The sequence below is a fragment of the Bubalus kerabau genome, chromosome 14 (assembly GCF_029407905.1).
Source record: "Bubalus kerabau isolate K-KA32 ecotype Philippines breed swamp buffalo chromosome 14, PCC_UOA_SB_1v2, whole genome shotgun sequence".
NCBI classification, from domain to species: Eukaryota; Metazoa; Chordata; class Mammalia; order Artiodactyla; family Bovidae; genus Bubalus; species Bubalus kerabau.
In genome coordinates, this window is record NC_073637.1 from 3,306,434 (window position 1) to 3,327,623 (window position 21,190).

A 21,190-nucleotide genomic window follows, 5' to 3' on the forward strand; every position below is an offset into this window, starting at 1 on the left:
ACCCAGCATAATATCCCTGCTGAACAGGGGATATTATGCCACAGGAGTGCATTTTAAGGATAAGCAGCCAGAAATAGGATTGAAGTAGGATTGATGGGAAGAGGCTCATGGGAAAGATTGGCCTAGGGGATTTAGGCTGACTGTCAGTGGTTCTCAGGCCCTGGGGCTGCCCCTCCTGTACTGGGACTTGGCAGGATCCAGTGGGGTCTACAGGGTGTCCGGTCAGCTGATGCTCCTCCAGGGGTTTCTCCCTGATTTTCCTCACCCTCCGGTTGACAGAGTCTGTGCTCCTGCCTCCTCAGGTCTGATTGATGACTACAAAAGCCTCCACGGCGGTACCTCTGCCCCAGGTACCTCCGCCGCCCTGGGCACCTCCACCACTTCCCAGTGGCAGCCGCCCACTTACAACAGCAGCAGGACCTTCAGTGCTCGCTACCCTCGTCCGAGCCGGAGGGGCTTCTCCCTGAACCATGGGCCTGCGTGGCGCAAGAAATACTCCCTCGTGAATCGGCCCTTGGGCTCCTCGGACCCGCCCGGTGATGGTGCCGCGCAGCCGCCGCTCAGGGCTGGGAGCAGCCAGGGTCCTGAACCGCAGCAGTACATCCTGGAGAGGCAGGTGCAGCTCAGTCCAGACCAGAACATGGTCATCAAGATTAAACCACCATCCAAGCTGGGCTCAGCCAGCACTGCGGGGGTCCTGCGGACCTCGGAAGAATACGAGGACCCCGCCTGGAATGACCACAGGCCTCAGGAAGGTGAGAGTGAGTCCTCTGGTGCGCAGCGGCAGCCCTCGAGGCAAGGAAGAGCCAAGGGGGGCTGCAGTGCGGAGGACCCCCTTCTGGTCTGCCAGAAGGAGCCTGGCAAGCCCCGGGTGGTGAAGTCAGTGAGCAGCGTGAGTGAGAACCCCTTGGAGCCCCGGCGGACGGTCAGTGAGAGTGCAGTTGCGGTCAGGGCCCGCTTCCTGCCCTCCAGCCTGCCCCAGCGAGGCGGCATGGCCCTAGGCCGGAAGGCGGGCTCACACTCTGTGGCCAGCTGTGTTACACAGCTCCATGGGGACGGGAGCGCGAACACCGGCCTCTCAGGCCCATCCGCTGCCTCTGGCCATGTGGTAGGCCCAGCTAGACCTGCTGTTGGACCCAGGCAGACCAGGGAGCCCTCGATGCTGGTGTCCTGTCGAACCAACAAGTTTCGGAAAAACAACTACAAGTGGGTGGCTGCCTCGGCAAAGAGTCCTCGGGCCTCTCGGCGGGCCCTCAGTCCCAGGGCAGCGGCGGAGAACGTGTGCAAGGCCCCCTTTGCTGCAGCGGAACGAACAGAGAAGCCTCAGCTCAAAGCCGACCCAGACGCCAAGCCCAGGAGGTCTGCCGTGTCCTCCGTGCCTGGGGCCTCCCCCAGCAAGTACAAGTGGAAGGCCTCCAGCCCCTCGGCCTCCTCGGCCTCCTCCTTCCGTTGGCAGTCAGAGGTTGGCAGCAAGGACCGTGCCTCCCAGCTCTCCCCCGTCCCTTCTAGGTCCCCCCCGGCGGACAGACGAGCAGTGGAACCCAGCAGCTTGCAGCCTGTCTTCAGTGAGACTCCGCTCTCGGCTTACAAAGTGAAGAGCCGCACCAAGATCATCCGGAGGCGGGGCAGTGCCAGGTGCGGGCCCCTGCCCCTCCCTGGGTCTTGTCTGGGCAGGGGTGTGGGAGGCAGGGAGGAAGCATCGCCCCTGATGGGGCCTGAGGACGGAGCTTTGCCTGTGGTGCGTCAGCGTGTCCGGCAGGAATGAGGCCGCAGTTACTGCTGTCCTTTCAGTTAATGGGGAGGGGACGGGCGGAGGTGGCACCAGCAAGCCCTCCCTTTCCCTTGTTGGTGAGAGACCAGAGGCTGCAAGGGTGGCTTCCATTCTGGGCCTGCGGGATGGTGGATGGACAACTTTGTGCCCAGGCCAGGGGCAGGGTCTCTGCAGGAGAAAGGTAGCCAGGTGACAGTGACTTCCTCCCTCGCTGAGGGCATGTCAGCTTCCCTGCCCTCTACCCACTTGGGTCCAGAGGAGACTGGAAGATGGCACTGTGGCCCAGGGCTTCAGGGTCAGGGACTTAATTGTGGAAGCTGCCAGATGCCTCTGCCATCAGGCGTGGCGACACATGCCATCTTTCAGGGAGTCCCACTCAGGCCCTTCCCGCCGCTGACCTTGCCCTGGGGCCCTGCTGCCCAGACAGGCGCCGTGTGGGCCGCTGGGCTCCGTGCTCTCCTCCTTGCCTTTTCTCTCTAGCGGCCTCTGTGTCAGCGAGTTTGGGGAGGGGAGCCATGGGGCTGGTGGCGGGCCCTCCTTGGGACGACGCCTGCCTCCTCTGCTCTCCCCCAGTTCCACGTGGGGGCTCATCTCATCTGGCTGGGGAGGTGCAGGAGATGGTCGTGGAAATACATGGTGGGGGTCAAGGGCTGTGCTCCTCCGCCCTCCACCTGCCCTGGCTCTGGGGTCCTCCAGGGCTGCGGCTGGGAGCTGGGTGGGGTAGGGTGGGGGGATGGTTGGGCAGGGAGCCGCTGAGGTGGATCAGGTGGGAAAGCGAAGTGGGGGGGCCAGACCCCACTGGGGCTTGGCTGCCTGCCAGGGCTGATCTCTTGGTTCTGGGATCTGGGTGGGCGAGGTGGGGAGGGTACCTGCTAGAGCTACCTGCTCTGTCTCTGCAGCCTTCCTGCAGATAAGAAGAGCAGCCCCCCACCTGCTGCCATGGCTAAGAGTCAGTTCAGCCTGCGGCGGAAGCAGGCCCTCCGGGGGAAGAGCAGCCCCGTTACGAAGAAGACACCCAACAAGGGGCTGATGCCGGTCACCAAGCCCCGGCCGTGCTGCCTGCCTCCTGGCCGTGCCTACGTCCCCTCCAAGGAAGGTACGCTGGGAAGAGGGGTTCCCTGGGCCTGCGCTGGCTCTGTTCCCCGCTGGGACCCATGGTCCCCGTCCACCTTGTACCGTCAGGCCCTGGCCCAAGAGCTGTTCGGCCTGGCGGGCAGTGGGCAGCCCGGGCTGCGGTGCTGTGCGCTGCACTCAGGGCCATGGAGAGGCTGCCAGACAGGCACGTGCGGCCTCTTCAGGACATCCCTCCATGCCTGCACGGCCACGTCGTCTTGGCAGAGGTGGGAAGGGGATGAGAGGGCGGCAGGCAGACAGCCCTGAAGGGGGTGGTGGCCTGGCTGGTGCTGTCCAGGGCCCCTCCCTCCTGTCCTCGCTGCCCTCCCTGCGGGCTGCTGCCTCCTCTCAAGGCCTGAGCGGGCCTGGGAGGGGTCACTCTGCCCCCTCAGTGAGTCCCTGGCGCCCCCGCTGTGGCGATAGCAGTGCTCCGGGGCCTGGTCCTGGGTGTCTCCTCGAAGCAGCCGTGGCTTCCGCACGGACACAGCAGGGATCTGGTCCCGGGCACTGCTGCCGGGGCTTGTGTTCCAGGGACTGTGCTGCCTTAGTGCTCAGGGCCCAGCTGGGGTCCGGGACGGCATGCAGCACCTGCACAGAGCCAGCCAGAGAGCGTGGGCCCTGGGGGCCCAGGCGGAGGCCCGCGCGGGGTGGACAGGGCTCCAGCCTCCCTCCCACCCAGTCTCCTTTGGCTGCATGTCCCTGGGTCCCGGCAAGCGTGGATTTCACCCTGGTGGCAGCAGAGGGAACCTGTCAGCGGCCCCTGGGGTTGGGGGTTGGGCCTTGGCTGCGGGACTGACTGGAGAGAACAAGTGGAGAAGCCTCGTGTTTTAAGAGGCTGGCAGGGGCTGGGGAGCCCACCGGGAGCCTGAGGCCAGCTGGGGGCTCTTGGGGCAGCCGGGAGAGGGGCCGGGGTGCTCTCTGGAGGCTGGGCATCTGCGGGGCCGCGCGGCCCCTATCCGGGTGCTCTCGGTCACAGTGCTCTCTGTCGGCAGAGAAGTTGCAGGCAGAGCTGTCCCCACAGGTGAGGTGCTGCAAGGTGGTGGTGCTCAGGGCCGGGAGTGGGAGGCGGGCTGCCCTGGAGCTGGGGGTCCCGGAACCCTGAGGCAGGGGTGTTCCCTCCTACCCTTCCAGGGCCTGCATGCGAGCTGCCCAGGTGCTGAGGCGTTTCCATAGTAACCGGCTACCAGCAGGGAGTGGGGTGTCCAGGAGGGGTCCCGCATGGAGATGGTGTTTCAGAGGGTCTTGAATGATGGACATGGTAGGAGGGGGTTGGGGAGGGGTGTCCCAGCAGGGGCGCTGTGCTCCTGCCAGCAGAGCCCTTGGGGGAGCTGGTGGGTGTCTGCCGGGTGCTGGGCTCCCGTGGAAGCCAGTGTGTGTGTGGAGCGGCTGCTGGGCAGGCGTTGAGGGTGGCATGGTCGCGGCAGACAGGGCCCTGGGCCTCTTGGCAGCCTTTCTGCTGCCCAGAGTGCTGGGTCCTGATGCAAGGACCGACGCTGGCCTCGACTGTGTCCCTGCCAGCCCTGTGCCGCCCCTGCCCCATGGAGCCTGGGCTGTGAGCCGACGGGCCCAAGGCAAACAGTTGCCATCCTGTGTCCCGGGCCCCTGTGGAAGGAGCACCATGCAGTCGAAGAGGTCATCCTGTGCCGTGGGCTGGGAGCGCTCTCCAGATGGCGGGGAGGTTAGCACTGTGGACTGTCCATGTAGAGTCCTGGGGGCCCGCTCTCCCTGCTCCAAGCTGGAGGGCTCTGGTGGCTTGGGGGTCGGGGTGAGGACTGCCCCAGGCCTGGGAACAGCCTGGCTGCGGCCGTGCTATAGCCGCCATGGGCCAAGGGGCTGCCGGGGAGCTAGAGAGCGGGACAGGGGCCCGTGGGCAGTGTCCCAGGGCTGTGGGCTGGAGACGCTCTAGGATGCTCACCCTGTTGCAGGGTGAACAGGCTGAGGGGTTGACAGGGCCACGGATCTGGTGCCAGGCCACAAGGGGGAGGTGGCCTGTGTCTTCCCTGGAGTTGCACTTGCACTTGGGAACTGCGTGGTCCCGTTTTAGGCCTCAGGCAGAGTGGGGTGCAGGCTGGGGACAGTGGAGGCTGTTCCTGCTGGCAGGGTGCTCTGCTGCTCCGAGGGAGGGGGGAGCAAGGCCGTGGGCACCACGGGGTGTGGGGTGCAGACCCCTGCGCCTTGCACTGTCCCCTCTCAGAGGCGGACAGATCAGCTTGTAGACAAGCGGTGACTGCGCTCTGCAGGGGACATGGAGGGGGAGCTGGGAAGAGGCTCCTCTTGGGGGGCTTGGAGAAGGCTTCTGGCTCGGCCACTCTTCCTCCCCCCACGTGTCCTCCACCCCTCAGCCTTCCATGTACTGCACCTCTGTGCTGGGCTGTGCGCTGGCTCCTGTGGTCCGCACGTGCCAAGGCCGGGGTGTGTTGGTGGATGGTGGATGCAGAAAGCTCCTTGGGTGCTTGTAAATAGGTCGAAAAACTGCCTTCAGGTGGCAGAAGTGCTCTGCAGAAACGGAAATCGGAGGTGGTGTCTCAAGAGCTACAGGGGGTGGGGGGCAGCTTTAGCCAGGCAGGCAGTCTGGGGCGTCTCTGAGGAGCTCCCTCTGAGCCCTGAACCTACCTGTGTGAGGAGAGGCGAGAGGGAGGGGACACACCCGTGCAGGCGAGGTTGCGAGGGGCTGAGCTCCGCAAGTCTGGGAGTGGAGACCTGTCCTGCGCACAGCGTCCAGGAGGGCGGGAGAGGCTCAGGCCAGAGGCAGGTGGGCCTGGAGGGTGGGAAGGGGCGCCGTGCCACAGTAAGGAAAGGGGGTCCTGTTGGGAAGCCGCTGAGGGACGGTCGAGGCTCAGGGGTCCTATGGGAGCATGCTCGGGGACGGGGACACAAGGCAGCCGTGTCCAGGCCCGAGGAGTGACCGGGGCCGGAGGGGCAGGAGCTAGGGTGGGCCTGTGGGTGAGGATTGACCTCCAGGCCTAGGGCAGGGGTCCTTACCCCAAGACTTGATGGCAGGGAGCTCATGGGAGAGGCTTGTGTAGAGACTGGGCAGGGTGAAGGTAGGGGTGGGGGCAGGGGTGGGGGCAGGGCTGAGGCCTGGGGTGGGGGCAGGGCTGAGGGGCAGCATTTCCCCGGCTCCCTGCCCCTCCCGGCTCCCTCCCTTGCAGCTCTGTGTGGGACTTGGGCTTTTATCTAACGTTGTGGGTGCTTGGGGTGCGCAGGTGAGCCCCTCCCGGCCCCCTTGGCGGGCCTGAGCAGCTGTGTGTGTCCATGTGTCCATATCGCCGCAGGGGCGGCCCCTTCATCTGCTTGTTTGCGGCTTCCCTGCTCTGTTTCCCCACACAGACCTTAGTGCCGTGTACAGCCCTCCTCTCTAAGCCTGTGCCTGGCCGGCTGCCGGCTGAAGAGGGGGAGGGAGAGCCATGGGGTCCCCTCCAGGCCTGCTGTGCAGCCCGGCGGCCAGAAGAGGGCACTCTCGCCCTTTTCATTCCTCGTCCACCTTTTTCTGGTAATTGATTGCCTAATTTTCTCTTTATGTGAAAGAAAGCAGATATCAAGTAATTTGCAGCAATAACCTGCTAATGCTGGGCCAGTATCGAAACTCCCCTGTTCATTTCAAGTGGCAGATAAAACACTAATACATAATTATCCTTGCAAATTGGATTGTTTTAAATAACCAAAAGGCTGCGGCCAGAAGAAAGCGATCCCATCTCCCTTGAGTTACTATTGCAGTGTAATTGCCGCGTTCAATCAATTTCCCTGGCATTAGAAATTCCATCACAATCAACATTAAGCTTTATTCATTGTGATGGCTAAGAGCCGGGCCATTTCTCCTCTTTTTCTTAACTGGCAAAATTAATCAGGGGAAAGATTTTAAACATTTACCCGTGCGAAAGAGGTCAGCTCTGCCACTATATTGCTCAGCAGATAAGAGGGCTAATAAAAAGAAAATTGAATTACTAATGATCACCAGGAACAGAGTATATAAAACCTGGCAATCGCCGGCTCAGGAAAAGGGAGAATCAATTTTCTTGGGACAAGGTGCGCTCATTTTTTATTTTGGCGCATATTATCAGCAATTTAATTTGAGAGCGCATAAACAGGAGGAAACAGTTAGGGAATAATGAGCCCGGAGGTGTAAAGTGCCGCAGGATGTATGCTGTACACAATTTATTTGGCACAACAGATAATCGCTTTAATTGAATTCAAAACTGCATTGTTCAGCAGGCGCGTGGACACTGCGCCTGGGGACTGAGCTGGAGGTTCAACCTGACTCCGCCTCTTACTTTCTTTCCCTTCCCTGCCTCTCCCCTGCTTTCCTGGCTCCTGGCCAAGCCCTCCGACCCTCCCCCTGACCCTCCCCCTAGTCCCTGGGCCTAGAGTCCAACTCTGGCTGGGGGAGGGGCAGGTGGTCCCTGGGGGGTCACCACGTGACACCCCCCCCATGCTCCCTGGGGAGTACCTGCGCCTTGGTTGCCAGAGACCTCAGTTGATTTGCCTCAGGGCAGACAGACCCCAGAGAAGGCTGCAGAGAAGAGAACCTTTAGTAGAGAGCTTCTAGGGAGTGTGTTGAGGCCGGGCGCTCTCCAGCACCTGGGGCTTCAGGGCCTGCTCTGGGGTTCCCCTCCCCACCACACTGGGCCCAGCACTGTGACTCGGGTGCCCTGAGGTGACAGGCTCCACATGTTCCGCGGACCCTGACTCCCCGTGTGCAGAGAGGGTGCAGTGGGCCCCACAGGAGCCTGCACTGCGCTTGCCACTTGGCTCCAGGCTGGCTTCCTGCCCCTGTCCTGCAAGGGGGCTTCCTGGGAGCAGCAAGTGTTTGCTTCTTGGGCCAAGGAAAAGCCGCAGGCGACTGCATGGGCAGTGGCGTCCTCATCTCCTGGGGCTTGCTGTGGCGGGGCCTCCTCCGCCTCACCTGCCCAGGACGGGACACACGGCCATAGCCCCCACCGCTCGCCCACCTGTCCAGAGCCCTGCCGCCGGAGCCCCGGATGTGGCGGAGCTGTGCACGCAGGCCATGTTTGACAGGAAGGGCCCGGGTTTCCTGAGGGGAGCCAGGTGTGGGTCTGAGGGCCGCGGGGCCTTCCCTCAGGCCTGTGACCTCACGCAGCGCCTGCCTCTGGCCGAGAGCTTGCCAGGCTCGTGGCGGGTGCTCCCCACACATCCCTCAGTCTGCTGTGCCAGCCACACGGTCTGGAAGGTCTGCCGTCACCTGTTTGTGGGTGCAGTGGGGCGGGCACGCATCCTCGGTCACCAGCAGAGAAGGCAGGGTGGGGGGGCCTTGCCCAGTCTTCACCTTGCAGCCCCGATCCCTGTGTCCGAGTTTGTCCAGGAAGCTGTCAGGGAGTCTCTCCCGTGTAAGCCCCCCATGGGCCCCTGCCCCGGCTGCCCTTCCCTGCTGGTGCCTGGGCTCCTCACCAAGGCCCCGGTGACTGTTCTGCCCTCCCCCAGCCCAGAACAGGGGCCTGTGCAGACCAGGGGTCCCTGAGGCGCACAGCCCCCTGGTGGACCCTCTGCGGGCAGACTGAGGGGACATCCTGGGGCTGCCTCCCCTGCTGCTCCGTCATTTGGGCTTGAAGGGCCCACCTTGGGGCTGTTCCCAGGTCCCTGGGGTGCCCTCCTGTGCCAGGGGAGGTCAGAGCAGGCCCTCAGCTGCCTGGGTGCCAAAACCAGCCCTTGGGGCTCAGTTTGTTGAGGGCCCTCTGCAGGGCTCTCCTCGAGCAGCACCAGCTCTGGGACTTGGGGTGGACACCTACAGGGAGCCCTCCGCCTGCCCGCTGTGTGCTCAAAGCCATCCTCACTTAACCTCCTCCGTGGCCCCAAAGTTCTAGGTGCGCAGCAGCCCTGCTCTGACCACTCTGCGTGCGCTGCTCCCTCCACACCCTCCCTGCCCCCTCCCGTCTCACCAGGCCCGCGCCCCACCCCCACCCACTGCCTCTGACCAGGTGTTCCCAGCGGGCAGGGGCAGGCAGTGAGCCAGGTAGTGGCCCCGCAGCATGGCTCTCGGAGGCAGCCTGGAACCCGCTGCTTGGCGCCGGGCAGCCCCGTGCCTGGCCTCGCTGGCCTCCGGGCCGCGGTCAGTGGTCAGAGGGGCAGAGCGAAGCCTGCCCTGGGCCTTCACGCTCGTCAGTAGCGTTTTCATCACTAGTGCCCTCTGGCGGTGCTTTGGGAGGGCTAGGAGGCAGGCTTGCCGTGACACAGAGGGCACACGGGCCTGGGGGCCTCCTGAGGTGTCCCCGTGCTGGCCTGCGCTCCGGTCCTGGGGCCTCCTCGAGGCGTGGAAAGGCCCGGCCCTGAGCCTCCAGGCTGGGGCTTACCGGGCCTTGCTCTGTCCCCGCGTCCTGGGCATTTCTGTGCCGGTTGAGGGGATGGGGCCGTCAGGTGCTGAGGGCAGGTTTGGTGGACGCTAGACTGGCTGGCTGCTGGATTTTCCCACCTTAGAGTAATCTGCGATCCAGCCTCTCCCACTGGGGTGCAGACGGGTTGTCAGTTTTACTGCCGCAGACACTGCAAAGGGCGCGAGAGCAGTTCCATCCAGAGCTCTGCTTCCCTAAGGGAAAAGGAAAACGCTGAAGCAGGCCCTGTGGAAGGCAGTCGCAGCAATCCTGAGCCTTGCATAAATTATCAGGCGTGTTGGAGGCTTCCGGTTTACGTCTGCCATGGCGGTGCTAATTAATTATTCAGGCAAAGCTGGCGTGGGAGCGTGTGCACGTGCACGCAGTGCTGTGGTGCTCGGCAGGCGTGGGCCTCCCGGGGTGCTGTGAGCTCCAGGAGCTGGGGCACAGCCATGACTCCAGCTGAAGGCCTGGGACCCGCTCCTGCCTGGGAAGGAGGGGCGGTGTTCCCTTGCGGCTGCAGCCCTGGCGGCTTGTGGGCAGAGTCCCCAGGCGTCTTGACGAATGTGGATGGTGTGCTGGGGTGGCCCCGCCTGGCCATGGCTCGGGGACCCAGTCAGGGATTGGTGCTGGGAGCTGCCTGGGAGGCAGGGCCGCGTCAGCCTGAGCCCTCTGGGCAGATTTCTTTCCTGCCAGGGCCAGCCGTGAAGGGGAGGGAGACCCCCCCAGGCCATGGTGGGGGTGTCCCCAGGGTGGACCTTGTGGAGCCGGCCTCGGGAAAGGGATAGTCACTGAGCTTGGAGTAGTCCTGCCCTGAGTCCAGCTTTAGTGGGAGGAGCAGGAGAGACCACCATGGCTCCCAGTCCAGGAGCCTGCCCCGGACTCCTCCACACAACACTCCCAGACCCCCCTGCACACCCTGGCCGGGCCCTGTGCAGCACGGGCAGTGATGCAATGGACCCTCCCTCTGAGACTCAGAGCCAGGCTCTGGGCTGGAGCTGCTCTCCTGCCCCTCTCGATGTGGAGCTGGGGGCAGTGGGCTGGGGAGCTGAGCTTGGGCCCAGATGGTGTCTCAGATAGACCTTGGCAGACGCCTCTCCTGGGGAGTGCTCTGTTCCTGACTCTCGTGACCCCGTGTGTTTTCACGGGGAAGGGTGCCAGGAGGGGTGGGGCCTGGTTGAATCTGGCCCAGGCTGCTGCCTCCACGCTGTGCTGCGAAGGCAGGGAGCAGGTGCCGGGCCACGAGGCCACGCTGCCTCTCTTGCTGCCTTGACGGAAGGCCTGGCTGGAGGTGCCCCTGGCCGGCTCTGACAGTGCCAGCAGTGGGGGCAGAAGCCTGGGCGGGGGCTGCTGTCAGAGCTACCCGGACGGGCCGGTGCGCTGAGCTTGGACGCAGCACACCAGGGTCAGATGGCTGGACATTTGCCTTCAGCCTGTCTTTTCTGAAATATGCAGATGTAAGGTTATAAACTTCCTCCTGAGCATAGCCTTAGGGTCTGCAAGTTAACTATTTTTGTGTTCCTCTAAAACTTTTTCTAATTTTTGTTGTAATTTTTCTATGATCCAGGGTTATTCAGAAGGGATTGCTTCATTTCTAAATCTCTGAGGCTTTTGAGGTTCTTTGTAAAATGACCACTCCCCACCTTCACTGAGGGGGTTTAGGGTCCACTTTGGTAAAGCTCTTGTGTGTGCTTAGAAAGAATGATTCCACTTGGTGAGTTCGGGGCTGTAAGGAGAGTTGTATTCATGGTGTTGTTCAAACCTGTGGTAAACTTCCCGACTTTGAGGGGCAGGGAAGACTCGTGTTTTTCCAGTGTCCGAGAGAGTGTGGAGTTTGCACTGTGCCTGTGAGTGTGCTCATGTCCCCGGTTGTCGCTTTTGCGTTAGTGTTTATTTTAAGGTTATTTTACTGTGTGCAAAGCACTTAGAATTGTTACATCTCCCTGCTGGAATGAATCTTTACTGTTATGAAATATTTTTTTTTTTCTTTAATCTCCAGCTTTTTGCTTTAAAGTCTACTTTCTCTAAAGTAGGTATATGTAGGCCGGTTTTCTTTTAGTTAATGTTGCAAAACGTGTACGTATGCACTAGTGTACATACATACACGGAGCAGGAAATGGCAACCCACTCCAGAACTCTTGCCTGGAAAACTCCATGAATGGAGGAGCCTGGTAGACTACAGTCCGTGGGGTCTCAAAGAGTTGGACACGACTGAGCGACTTCACTTTCTTTCTTTCTATAGTTCCTTTTGGAGAGGGAAATGGCAACCCACTCCAGTGTTCTTCCCTGGAGAATCCCATGGATGGAGGGGCCTGGTGGGCTACAGTCTATGGGGTTGCAGAGTCAGACACGACTAAGCAACTAACACACACACATACATACATACTCTGCAAATGTTGGTGCGTGACGTATGCAAACATGTTTACTTTTGTAAGTAAACAACACAAAGCATTGTAAACAATCCAAAAAAAGCTGTTTTGTATTATGGTTAGATTTTTTTGTGTGTGTCCAGCAAATAGTTCCTTTTAAAAAAGTGCAACCTGAAATTGTCTTGTAAGAAGAAATTTCGTCTGTTCACAATAAACCGCAGTTTGGGTGTATTTGGGTTTAAATCCAGTCTCTTACTTTGTGCTTTTTCTTTGTTGTACCTATTCTGTATTTCCTTTCCTTTTTTTTCTTCTTTTGGATGTATATGTTTAAATTCCATTTTTTTCTCCATTAGCTTATTATATCTCCTTTTATTTTTCTTTCAGTTACATTGTACGTTTTTGAGTCTGTTACCGGGTCTTGGAAATTGCCGTCTGACCCTTCCCTGGACAGCATAAGAAGCTTAGAGCACTTTCCCCCTTTTTTCTTCTCTTCCATCAGACATGCTGGAACTACCGTGATTTTAATTCTCCATGTGTTTTAGACCCTAGAAAACGTTGTATATGGTCAGCCTTGACCCGGACTCAGCTACGTATTTATCCTCCCATTTCTTTTCACTCCTTCCTTGCCTTCCGCGGAGAAGCACCTCTTAAGAGTCCCTGTGATGCTGCAGCTGTGCTGGGGGCCGTCGCTCTCCGTGGATGGTTATCTGGAGTCTTCCTCTCTGGAGAGCGACTTTGCGTGGGAGCCTGTGGGCTCCGGGGGAGACCTGGCCACTGCCGGCCGGCCCTGCTCTCCTGCGGGGTCTGCTGTCGCCCTCTGGCTGCGGAGCTTTCTCCACCTCTGGTTTTCAGCAGGTTATGACGGTGTGCTTTCCCTGCGTTTTATTTATCATGCTTAGATGAATCGCCACTTGATGGTTTGCATCAGTTTTGGTCTGGCTGAGAGCTGAGCGCCTCAGCACACACTCCTCTGGGCCGTCCAAGTGTGGCGAGGCCTCTGCTGGCCCTTACCGGGGGAGGGTGGGGGTCTCCGCTCCACAGGGCCTGGGGGCTGGGCCAGTGGGGCTCAGGCTTCTGGGCAGCTCGCTCCTGCAGCTCATGTGGGGAGGAGCAGGACCTGGTGCCACGCGGCCCTCAGCTCTGTGTGCCCGAGGCCCTGTCTCTTCCCGTGGGGTGGCGGAAAGGGCCCTGGGCAGGAGGCACTGGCACCCCAGAGCTGGCGGGCGGCGGGCGCTGGTGTGCTTGCTTGGAGCCCCCGGGACTGTGCTGCTGCCACCCACCCCAGCCCTGTGCCCTCATGGGGCCGTATTAGCACGAATGGAGCCCGCTCAGGACAGGCCCCAGGCGCAGGCCTCCCCCGGGTCTGAGCTGAGACCCTCTGCTTCCCATGCTCTGGCGTCCCACGGGTTACTCTCCCGCTGGAGGGACACGGGCTGAGGCCTCAGCTGTCCTGGGAAGGCGGGGCCCGGTATTCCTCTGCAGGGGGACCGTGCCTTTTCTGCTTTCGGAGCATCTGCGCAGACCACGTGACCCTGGGTGGGCGCCAGTGTCCTCGGGGCCCTCCGGTGCCACTTGAGCATCACCTGTGTGGCCCAGGGCCTTCAGTGTTCCCGGGAATCCTTCCGGTTCGTAGGTTTGGTCCTAATGCATAGAATTGATGGGATTTGCAAAGAAAGTCTATAATTGGGCACAACGACTGCAAATCCATCAGCTTCTGACCATGAGATGTGCAGGTGCTTGTTGCTCTGCCTCCGTGTCTTCTCCCAGGCCTGGCCCCCTGGCATCTCGCGCCCGGCAGTCCTCAGGAGTCTGCAGTCCCGCCACTGGCAGTCCGGGCGGCGTCAGGACAGGGTCCAGCTCTGGGCGGTGGCAGGGCCCTCCTGTGGGGTTGCATGCGTGGGAGTGAGCCGCTGTCCTCCCACCTCCTGTGCCCCCTGGCAGCTGACCCTCGGGTACTGTGCTCGGACAGGCCCCGGGGGTTTTGGGCCAGAGTCTCTGGGGGCCTGTCCGCACCTGCTGCAGCTGTACGGGGCCCCCCAGGTGCGCTGAGGGAGCCAGCGTGCTCCCGGGCGTCCACAGGGTGGGGCTGGGCCAGGCTCTGGTTCGTGGTGTGCTCACTCCCTCCCGATGCGTAGGTTTTGGGTGGCGGGGGCCTGGGGGCGTGGTGCTCCTCCTGGTGCTCCTGCCCGCCCGGCTGAGGAGAGTCTGAGAGTCTGGGGGGCCCAGGGCCTGGGCCATCAGCCTGGCCCCAACCGCTCTGCCCTGGAGAGGCGCACGTCCAGCAGGGCCTCTGGAGGTCCAGACAGAGCCTCTGGGTGCCGTGGGCCTGGGGCAGGGCCCAGCCCCCCGCACTTGCGGGTTGCTTGCTGTCCTCCGGAGCGCGGCACTTTCTGAGCCAGTTCGGAACTGTTTTCTCCTCACGGTGTGCCCCAGGCTGTGCAGACCCCCGGGCTCGGCCGCTGTCCTCCTGACTGCCTTTGCGCATCGGCGGCGGCCTGTGCGGAGCATGCTCTCCATGGCGCTGGGTGTGACAGTGGCCACTGCTCCAAGTGCTGGGCGAGGGTGGGCCCTGGTGGCTGGCAGCAAATGGCCTCGCCACCCAGCAGGGGGCGTCCTGCGAGGCAGTGCGTGCTCGGGGCAGTGCGGCTGAGCCCGTCTGTCCGGCCGTCCCGCGGTGCAGGATCCGGTGCCTTCAGAGCCACTTGCTCTCCACACACCGGCAGCGGCTCAGCCACCTGGTCCTGATCGTTGCTGGCGGCGGAGGTCTGTGGGGTGGGCAGTAGGGCCTGCAGTGTCGGGGGAGAGACGGCGTACCTCACTGTGTGCAGGAAACGGAAGGCAGACCCTGGCCCTGCAAGCAGACCCAAACTCCCAGCCCCGGCGCTGCCTCTGGGGAGGACGGCGGGAGGGTGGGGAGGAGCAGGCCGGGCCCATGGCTCCCAGCATGTCTGGGGTGAGCCTTGCTGAAGCCACACTGTGCAGCGAGTCACCAGCATCACGTGTTCCTGTCTCTGCTCATCTGCACCCATGTGGAGTCTGGAATGTTCGAATGGGGGCAGGCTTGCCCTCAGGACCTGCCCTCCTGAACTCGGGCACCCCGAGTGCCCCTGCAGAGTGTGGTGCTGGCGGGTGCTGTGACCTGGGTGTCAGCAGTGAGGGGCAGCCTTCCCTCCCTCCCGGCACCTTTGCCTCCTCTCTTCATCTGCCGAGTTTCTCTGGGCTCCAGACAGCAGGGCTGAGCCTCACGTCAGGTGGCGCCCTATTCTGGAGAGCCCACCAGCCTCAGGCAGACTGGCCTGCGGCGCCCACCACTCTGAGATTGGGAGGCCTCTGCTCTGGGCCTCTGCCTGCCCGGCCCCCTCCCACCCCTCCTCCCCCCTTGCCAGCCACAGAGGCCCAAGGCCCTGTCTTCAGAGGTGTGTGGAGCTACAGCCGCCCCCAGCCTTACCCTGGCCCCAGCAGCCTGCTTTCTGCAGGTGGGAGCTGTCCCTGAGCAGGGCTGCTGGACCGGAGGACCCTGTAGGGGCCCAGGCCCAGGCTCCTCCCTGAGGGCTGAGAGCTGAGTGTGGGGGGCCCCTGGTCCCCTTCTTGGCCAGCCTGTGCTGCCCTCCCGCCGCCTCCACGGTTGGCAGGGCAGCACATGGCGGCGGGCCTCCTCTGGCCCGTGAGCCCCAGCGGCTCTGCTGCCTTCCCGCCTCCGCCACGGCGCCCCGTCTCTGGCCCGTCTCTGACCGGGCAGGCTGGCTCCAGGGCTGAGTGAGGCCAGATCTGCTCTGAACCCAGGTGCCCTCAGGCCTGCTCGCTGCCCCTGGGCTGCAGCTCTGCCCCTCTGGCCACTGCATAGGACAGGTGAGTGGCCAGGAGAATCCGGGTAGCCTGGCACTTGTGAGGGCACATGTGGTTTTCTCTCCGTGGTCACTGCTTTTTATAGCGAGGTTATTTCCAGGCTCTCTCAGAAGTGTCTGTCTCTGGCCCCAACTCTGAGGAAGCTGGGCTGGGCGCCCGAGGGGCCAGGCTGTGGCCAGGAGGAGCGCTGTCCTTGCGCGGGCCACCGGCTCTGGGTCATGTAGTGGGACTGGGGTTCCTGGGGACGACTGAAGCCTGGTGTCTGTCACATATCTAGGGGCACACCCTGTGTCTGCTGGGCACCCCCCCGCCACCGCCGTGGGTGAGGATGGGGTCCCTGAGGGTGAGGAGGGTGGAGGCGGACATGTTGATTGGCGCCTGTCCCGTGGCGCTGCGGTTAGTGTCTGGGCCAGCCCTGTGGGGAGGGCAGGCGTGTTCTGCACCGCTTCCCCCATCGCTCACGCTTGGAATGTGGGCCTCTGTCCACCTGGGACTGGTGGGCACTTTCCTGCCGCCAGAAACCTCAGCAGAAACTGCCAAGGTAGGGTGGGCCGTCACCTCCCAGGATCGGCTTTGTCCCCTCAGCTGACCTGGCTTGCTGGGGGCCCTGGTGCTGTCAGTGGGGTGTGGACAAGGCCCCTCCACTCCTTTGGTGGACCTGGGAGCCCCTGTTGCTCCCTAGGGCTCTGGCCTTCTGGGGTCTCAGCCTGGTGGGGGGCGGATTCCCCCCTAGGCCATCTCCCTGTCCTCCTGGCTTGCCTGGGCCAGGCTCCCAAATGGATGGACACAGGCGTGAGAAAGGACCACCGTCCTGTGAGGACGGAGACCATGTGCCCACAGACCCAGTGTGGGGCTAGGTGTTGGCCAGCCCCTGGTCCCCTGGGCAGTCAGGCCTTGGATCTCCGCACGCAGGCGTGTCAGCCCAGCACAGCCTGGTTCAGCCCGGGCGGGGGCCACCTGGTCTCTGCTGGGGGGAGCCCAGCCATGTCTGAACCCTGCCCTCCGCCCGCTTGGGCCTGGCCCTGTCTCTGGGGGAGTGGAGGGAGGGTGGGCTGTCTGCCTGGCCTGGATCCTGCCTTCCCTGCCTTTGCTTGGGGTGCCTGGCTTTGGGGCGTGGCCATCTCTTGCACCTGTGGGCCCTGCTCCCTGAGTTTGCCCTGCCCCGGATCCCCAGCCACACGCCGTGCTGTCTCTTCCGCCTTCTGGGGCATGCCTCCCTGGGATGTGCTCGGGCTCCCTGTCCCCTGTGCCCAGGGCCTGCAGGTGGGGCGGGGGCTAGGAGGTGCTCCCTTCCCCTCCTCCATCCTTTAGAGTGACGCCTAAAGGGGTGGGAGACCCACCCCCCGTAATCTACAGCGACTGTCAGGGAGCAAACTACCCCCATTTCACACAGACGGGGCAATGTCGTCGTGCGATCGATGGCTCGTGCACGATAATTACAGGAACCGGCGGCTTGTGTTGCTTGAGTGAGTTTGAGAAGAGTAGGGTCTCAATCTTCCCTCTAATAGGGCCCTGACAGTCCTGGCACTGTGCGTCTCTGGCTGACGGTGTCGTCATTAAACACCAGGTAGCGTGGGACAGCGGCGCGCAGGGCCGGGCAGCGACAGGGCTGTCTGTCACCTCCCCGCTGCCCACGCTCCTCTGGTGCCGACAGCCGCCAGGTGATGTGCGGCCCGGTCGGGCTATCGCTGTGACTTGGTGATGGTAGTTGTTCGCCAAAGCTGGTCCCTGGAGCAGGAGACAGGAAGCCTCTCAGGGCAAGACCCAGGCCCGCCTCTCCCCTCTTACGGACAGGCGTCCCTCCCCCTTGCTGACGTGTGCCCGCGGCCTGCGTGTGAGTGAGCGCGTGTGTGAGCAAGCACCTGTCCACGCGTCCACCCCTCTCCCCAGGGCCTCCTGTGCCTGCGTGTGAGCAAGCGCGTGTGTGAGCGAGCACCTGTCCACGCGTCCACCCCTCTCCCCAGGGCCCCCTGTGCAGTCTCTGGCCTGGAAGGCAGGGGTGGGTCCTCTGCGTGTCAGAGTCTGGCAGAGCCTCTCCGCAGGCTGCCCGAGCCGTTCCTGGGGGCCTGCAGGAGGGCTGGCCCTCGGGGCAGAGCTGGGTGCCGTGGGAGCCAGGAGGGGCCTCGGCGGCCCTGTCCCCACCCCCCGCCCCACCCCGGTGTGGCCGCCTGTGGGGACGCGGCCAAGCCACTGACTGTGGCAGGGCTTGTCCGTTTGAAGTGCCGGCAGCCATCAGGCACAGGAAAAGTGGAGTGATTTATTAGACTCATAAAAATTCATACTTTGCGATCCCCGTCATCCCCCGTTTGAAGCTTGTTACAGCGCGGGGGGCTGCGGTCCCTGGCAGCTCCCACTGAGCGAGCGCAGGGGCGGGACGTCTGCCTCCTCCAGGAGAAGGCCCTTGCCGGCGCGGTTTGTCCTCAGGCTTTGCCTGTCCTGTGGTGGGAGCGGGAGGGCCAGGCCCGGTCACCACACACACCCTGCCCCTACAGGTTCTGGGCTGGGACCGGCTGCGGCCGCTGGCTGCCAGGGCACCGAGTGCAGTGGGCCCAGGGTGGCGCCACGTGAGCGCTGTCCTGGTGAGGAGTGACACACAGGTCTGGGGGCTCAGGGAGCCTGCAGGGCGAGGTGCAGATGTGGGGTGCCGGGGGAGGTGTGGGTGCAGGGGCAGGTCGCAGTGTGTTTCTGGCTGTCTTTATGGGTTGGAGCCGTGTGTCTTTTAGGTTGATGTCAGAGAGTTGAGCCCCTCGTTTGTCCTTCCTGAGAGCTCCTACGCAGAGGCCCCTGGGCCTGCTGCCAGACTGGCCCAGCCTGGGTCCCTTCCTGCGGGGCAAGGTGGGCAGGTCATTTTCCTTCCCTCGTCCTTAGGGCTGACGTGCCTGGCGGCTCTGCTGCACGGTGGGCACTGTGGATCCTCTGTGGAGGGGGTGGAGGGAAGAGGGTCCGCACTTCTCTTGACAAGGCACCCCCTGAGCTGGCCAGAGCCAGCCCTCCCTGGGTCTTCCCCTGAGAACTGTGGTCTGGGCGGGGTGAGGGGCCCAGCCTCCTGCCATGACGCCTGCTTCCATCTGCCTCTGCAGGCAGCATCTCGCCACCTCTGCTTTAGGTCCCAGCCCTTCCGCAGGGTGCATGGGGCCAGTGTGGGAGCTGCCCTGCCCCTGGCGTCTGCTGGGAGCACCCCTCTGGGAGCACTTCTGGGCATGCAGCCATCCCCCTGCTTCTTGCAGGCGGTAGAGCTTCTCCTGGTGGCCCTTGGGGACTGTGCGCCCCTCCTCAGTCCTCCTGATGCTGTTGTGGTTTCACCGTCTCCAGGACCATAGGCGTCACCAACAGAACAGCTCAGACAGGCTGATGTTCAGAAAAGGTGATGTCCAGAGACGACAGCCCCGTCATTGGCAGTCTGGTGGGCTCTTTTCTGCTGACTAGGTGTGAGCCTTCCACCAGCCTCGAGGCAGCACAGGGCGGGCCCAACTCTCCGCCTGCCCGCGGCCCTCCCTGCGTCCCACTGTCCCAGGGGCTGTGGCCATGCCATCCCCTCTGTCTAGAGCCCCCTGGCCAGCGGTGTCATTGTGGGCTCGCTCCCTGAGCTCCCTGCCTTGTGATTCCTAAGCAGGCAGTTAGCTGGAGGGGCCTATTCTCGTGGAGGCTGGGGGTGGTCTGGGGGGCACCCTAGGAAGAGGCGTCATGGGGGATCCCTCTTGGGAACTGTGGGCTTGAAAGCTCTTTCTTTCAGACCTCGGAACCCAGGAGGAGCGGATTTGGGTGCTCGGAAGCTGCTTCGGTTGTTGCTGCCCGCGGCCCCAGTCAGGTGGAGGAGTCCCCCGACGTGGGGGCCTTGAGCAGCCTTGGGGAGCGGGATGCAGTGCAGGCTGCTGGTGAGGTGACCGGCCAGTGGGACCCGCATTACTGGTAGTGGAGGGCAGCTCCCGGGGCTCCTGAAAGCCTGAGCTGTGACGTGGCCTCTCGTCTGTCTTAACCCGGAGTTGGGGGTGTGAGGAAGTGTCAGGGCAGCTGCTGAGGAAGAGCAGGTTCGGTGACGGGGGGGCTTTGAGTCACAGGACTTGGCACAGGACACCCAGGCTGGCAGGAGGCACACCCCACAGCCCGCCCGCTCGCTTCCCGGCGGCCACGCTGCAAGACCCTGGGAGGCCAGGTGCTCGACTGACCCCGCCCACTCTGTTCACTGGTGGGGCCTGGGGCCCCCTTCAGGAGCAGAGCTTGGTTTCTGGGGTGCCTGACAGGCGGGTGGGGTTCTTGGTCCTCAGGCTGTGCCCTGCCCAGGCGCCTCGTGCGTCTGGTTCTGGCGAATCCCCCGGCTGGACGCCAGGCGGTGGCTGTGGCCCAGCTGTCCTGTTCTGCACCCCGCCGGGCGGGAGGGCTGGAGGCGGCCGTGCTCTCGGGCTCGGCCTTCTCCGGTGGCGCTGAGCTGTCTCCTCGCTCTGCTGGCCCTCAGGTGCGGGGGTGGCACCCTTGGACCGCATGGGAAGCCCAGCCGTGATTGTCTGCTGTCTCGGGTCTCCTCCATGGCCTGTTGCTCAGTCTGCCCATTCCAGAGGCCCCAGTGCCTGTGTGGACCTGGAAGCTTGTGCACGATGGGCTGCGGGGTCCGCAGCCCAGTTAGGGCGAGTCTGGGGACAGGCCTCTGGTCCACGCTCCTCAAGGTCCCAGATCAGCCTTGCCGCCCCCGCCCCACCTTTCCTGACGGCACCCACCCTGCCTTGTCGGGATGTCCGGAGCTGACTGGCCAGTGGGCTGTCGGGGGCTCCTCCCGTCGCCTCCTGCTCCCGTCAGCAGCCCCAGGCAGCCTCCGCTCAGAGGAGCTCCGGTTCCAGCTCCTCTTCACTCGTTAAACAGTCGTGAAATCAGCTCGTTTCCTCCTAGTTCTCGCCCTTTGAAGTTCCATAAAAACCTGAACTCCCTCTCAACCCCAGTCCACAGCGACAGAGCGAGGGCCTGCCCTCCGTCCAGTGGCTCTGCTGTCTGTGGTGCTCGTTGAGGTGGGGTGGGGGCCGGGGTCAGCCAGAGGCCGGGCTGCTGCAGACGGTGCTGCCGGATGGCCACCCCGAGGCCTGGTGCTCCCCCGTTCCCAGACGGCCGGGCCCCGCGGCTGGCCTCCCTGGCAGCAACCCCCCGCCACCCCAGCTGCGAGCTCGGCGCGCAGGGCCAGAGCCCAGCTGATGGATGGGCTCATACCTATTCAGATATGATGCCAGCAGTTTTTTTGTAGTTTGTCTTCCACTGCGGTAGTAAAGTTTTTAATTAGGGAAGCTAATGAGATCGATTAGTCATTAGAAGTGACCTCTGCACAGCGGGGCGGAGAGGGCTGTGTGTGTGGGCCTGATAACGCGGCGCCCGGGCGTCGTTGGCAATAAAGGCGCGAAGGGTTTGATTTGAGTGAAATGTGCCACGGGGAATACATCATGCGGAGAAAAAAATTACAGCCCTGGGAGTCTGTAATGAAGGGAATTAAACCAACATCGTATCTAAATAACATGATTATCTACACAGACCTCAGCCAGCCAGGAGGAAGGGGAGAGCCTGCTGCCTGGCAGGGCTGTGCTGGGCTGGGCTCAGGTGGCCCTGCCCGCATGAGGAGCGTGCTGCCTCCTGGAGACCACACCCGCCGCTCCGCCTGCACACAGGCTTCGGGGCTACCGGGCCTCCCACCCCAGCTTCTGATCCCCGTGTGCCATGTGTGGTCTTAGGAGCCCCCAGTCCTACCACCCCTAGGACGAGGGTGGCACGCTACCTGTCTGTCCACCTTGCTG

The 21,190-nt window shown here is 63.0% G+C and overlaps 1 protein-coding gene across 1 annotated transcript in view; it reads left to right on the forward strand.

Moving 5' to 3' along the window:
- The window catches only part of ZC3H3 (zinc finger CCCH-type containing 3), a 63,276-nt gene that overhangs the window by 1,679 nt on the left and 40,407 nt on the right, over positions 1–21,190 (forward strand). Inside the window, exons 2-3 of the mRNA XM_055545593.1 lie at positions 303–1,635; positions 2,671–2,867. Coding sequence (XP_055401568.1) covers positions 303–1,635; positions 2,671–2,867 — 1,530 coding nt within the window. The remainder of the gene's footprint in view (positions 1–302; positions 1,636–2,670; positions 2,868–21,190) is intronic.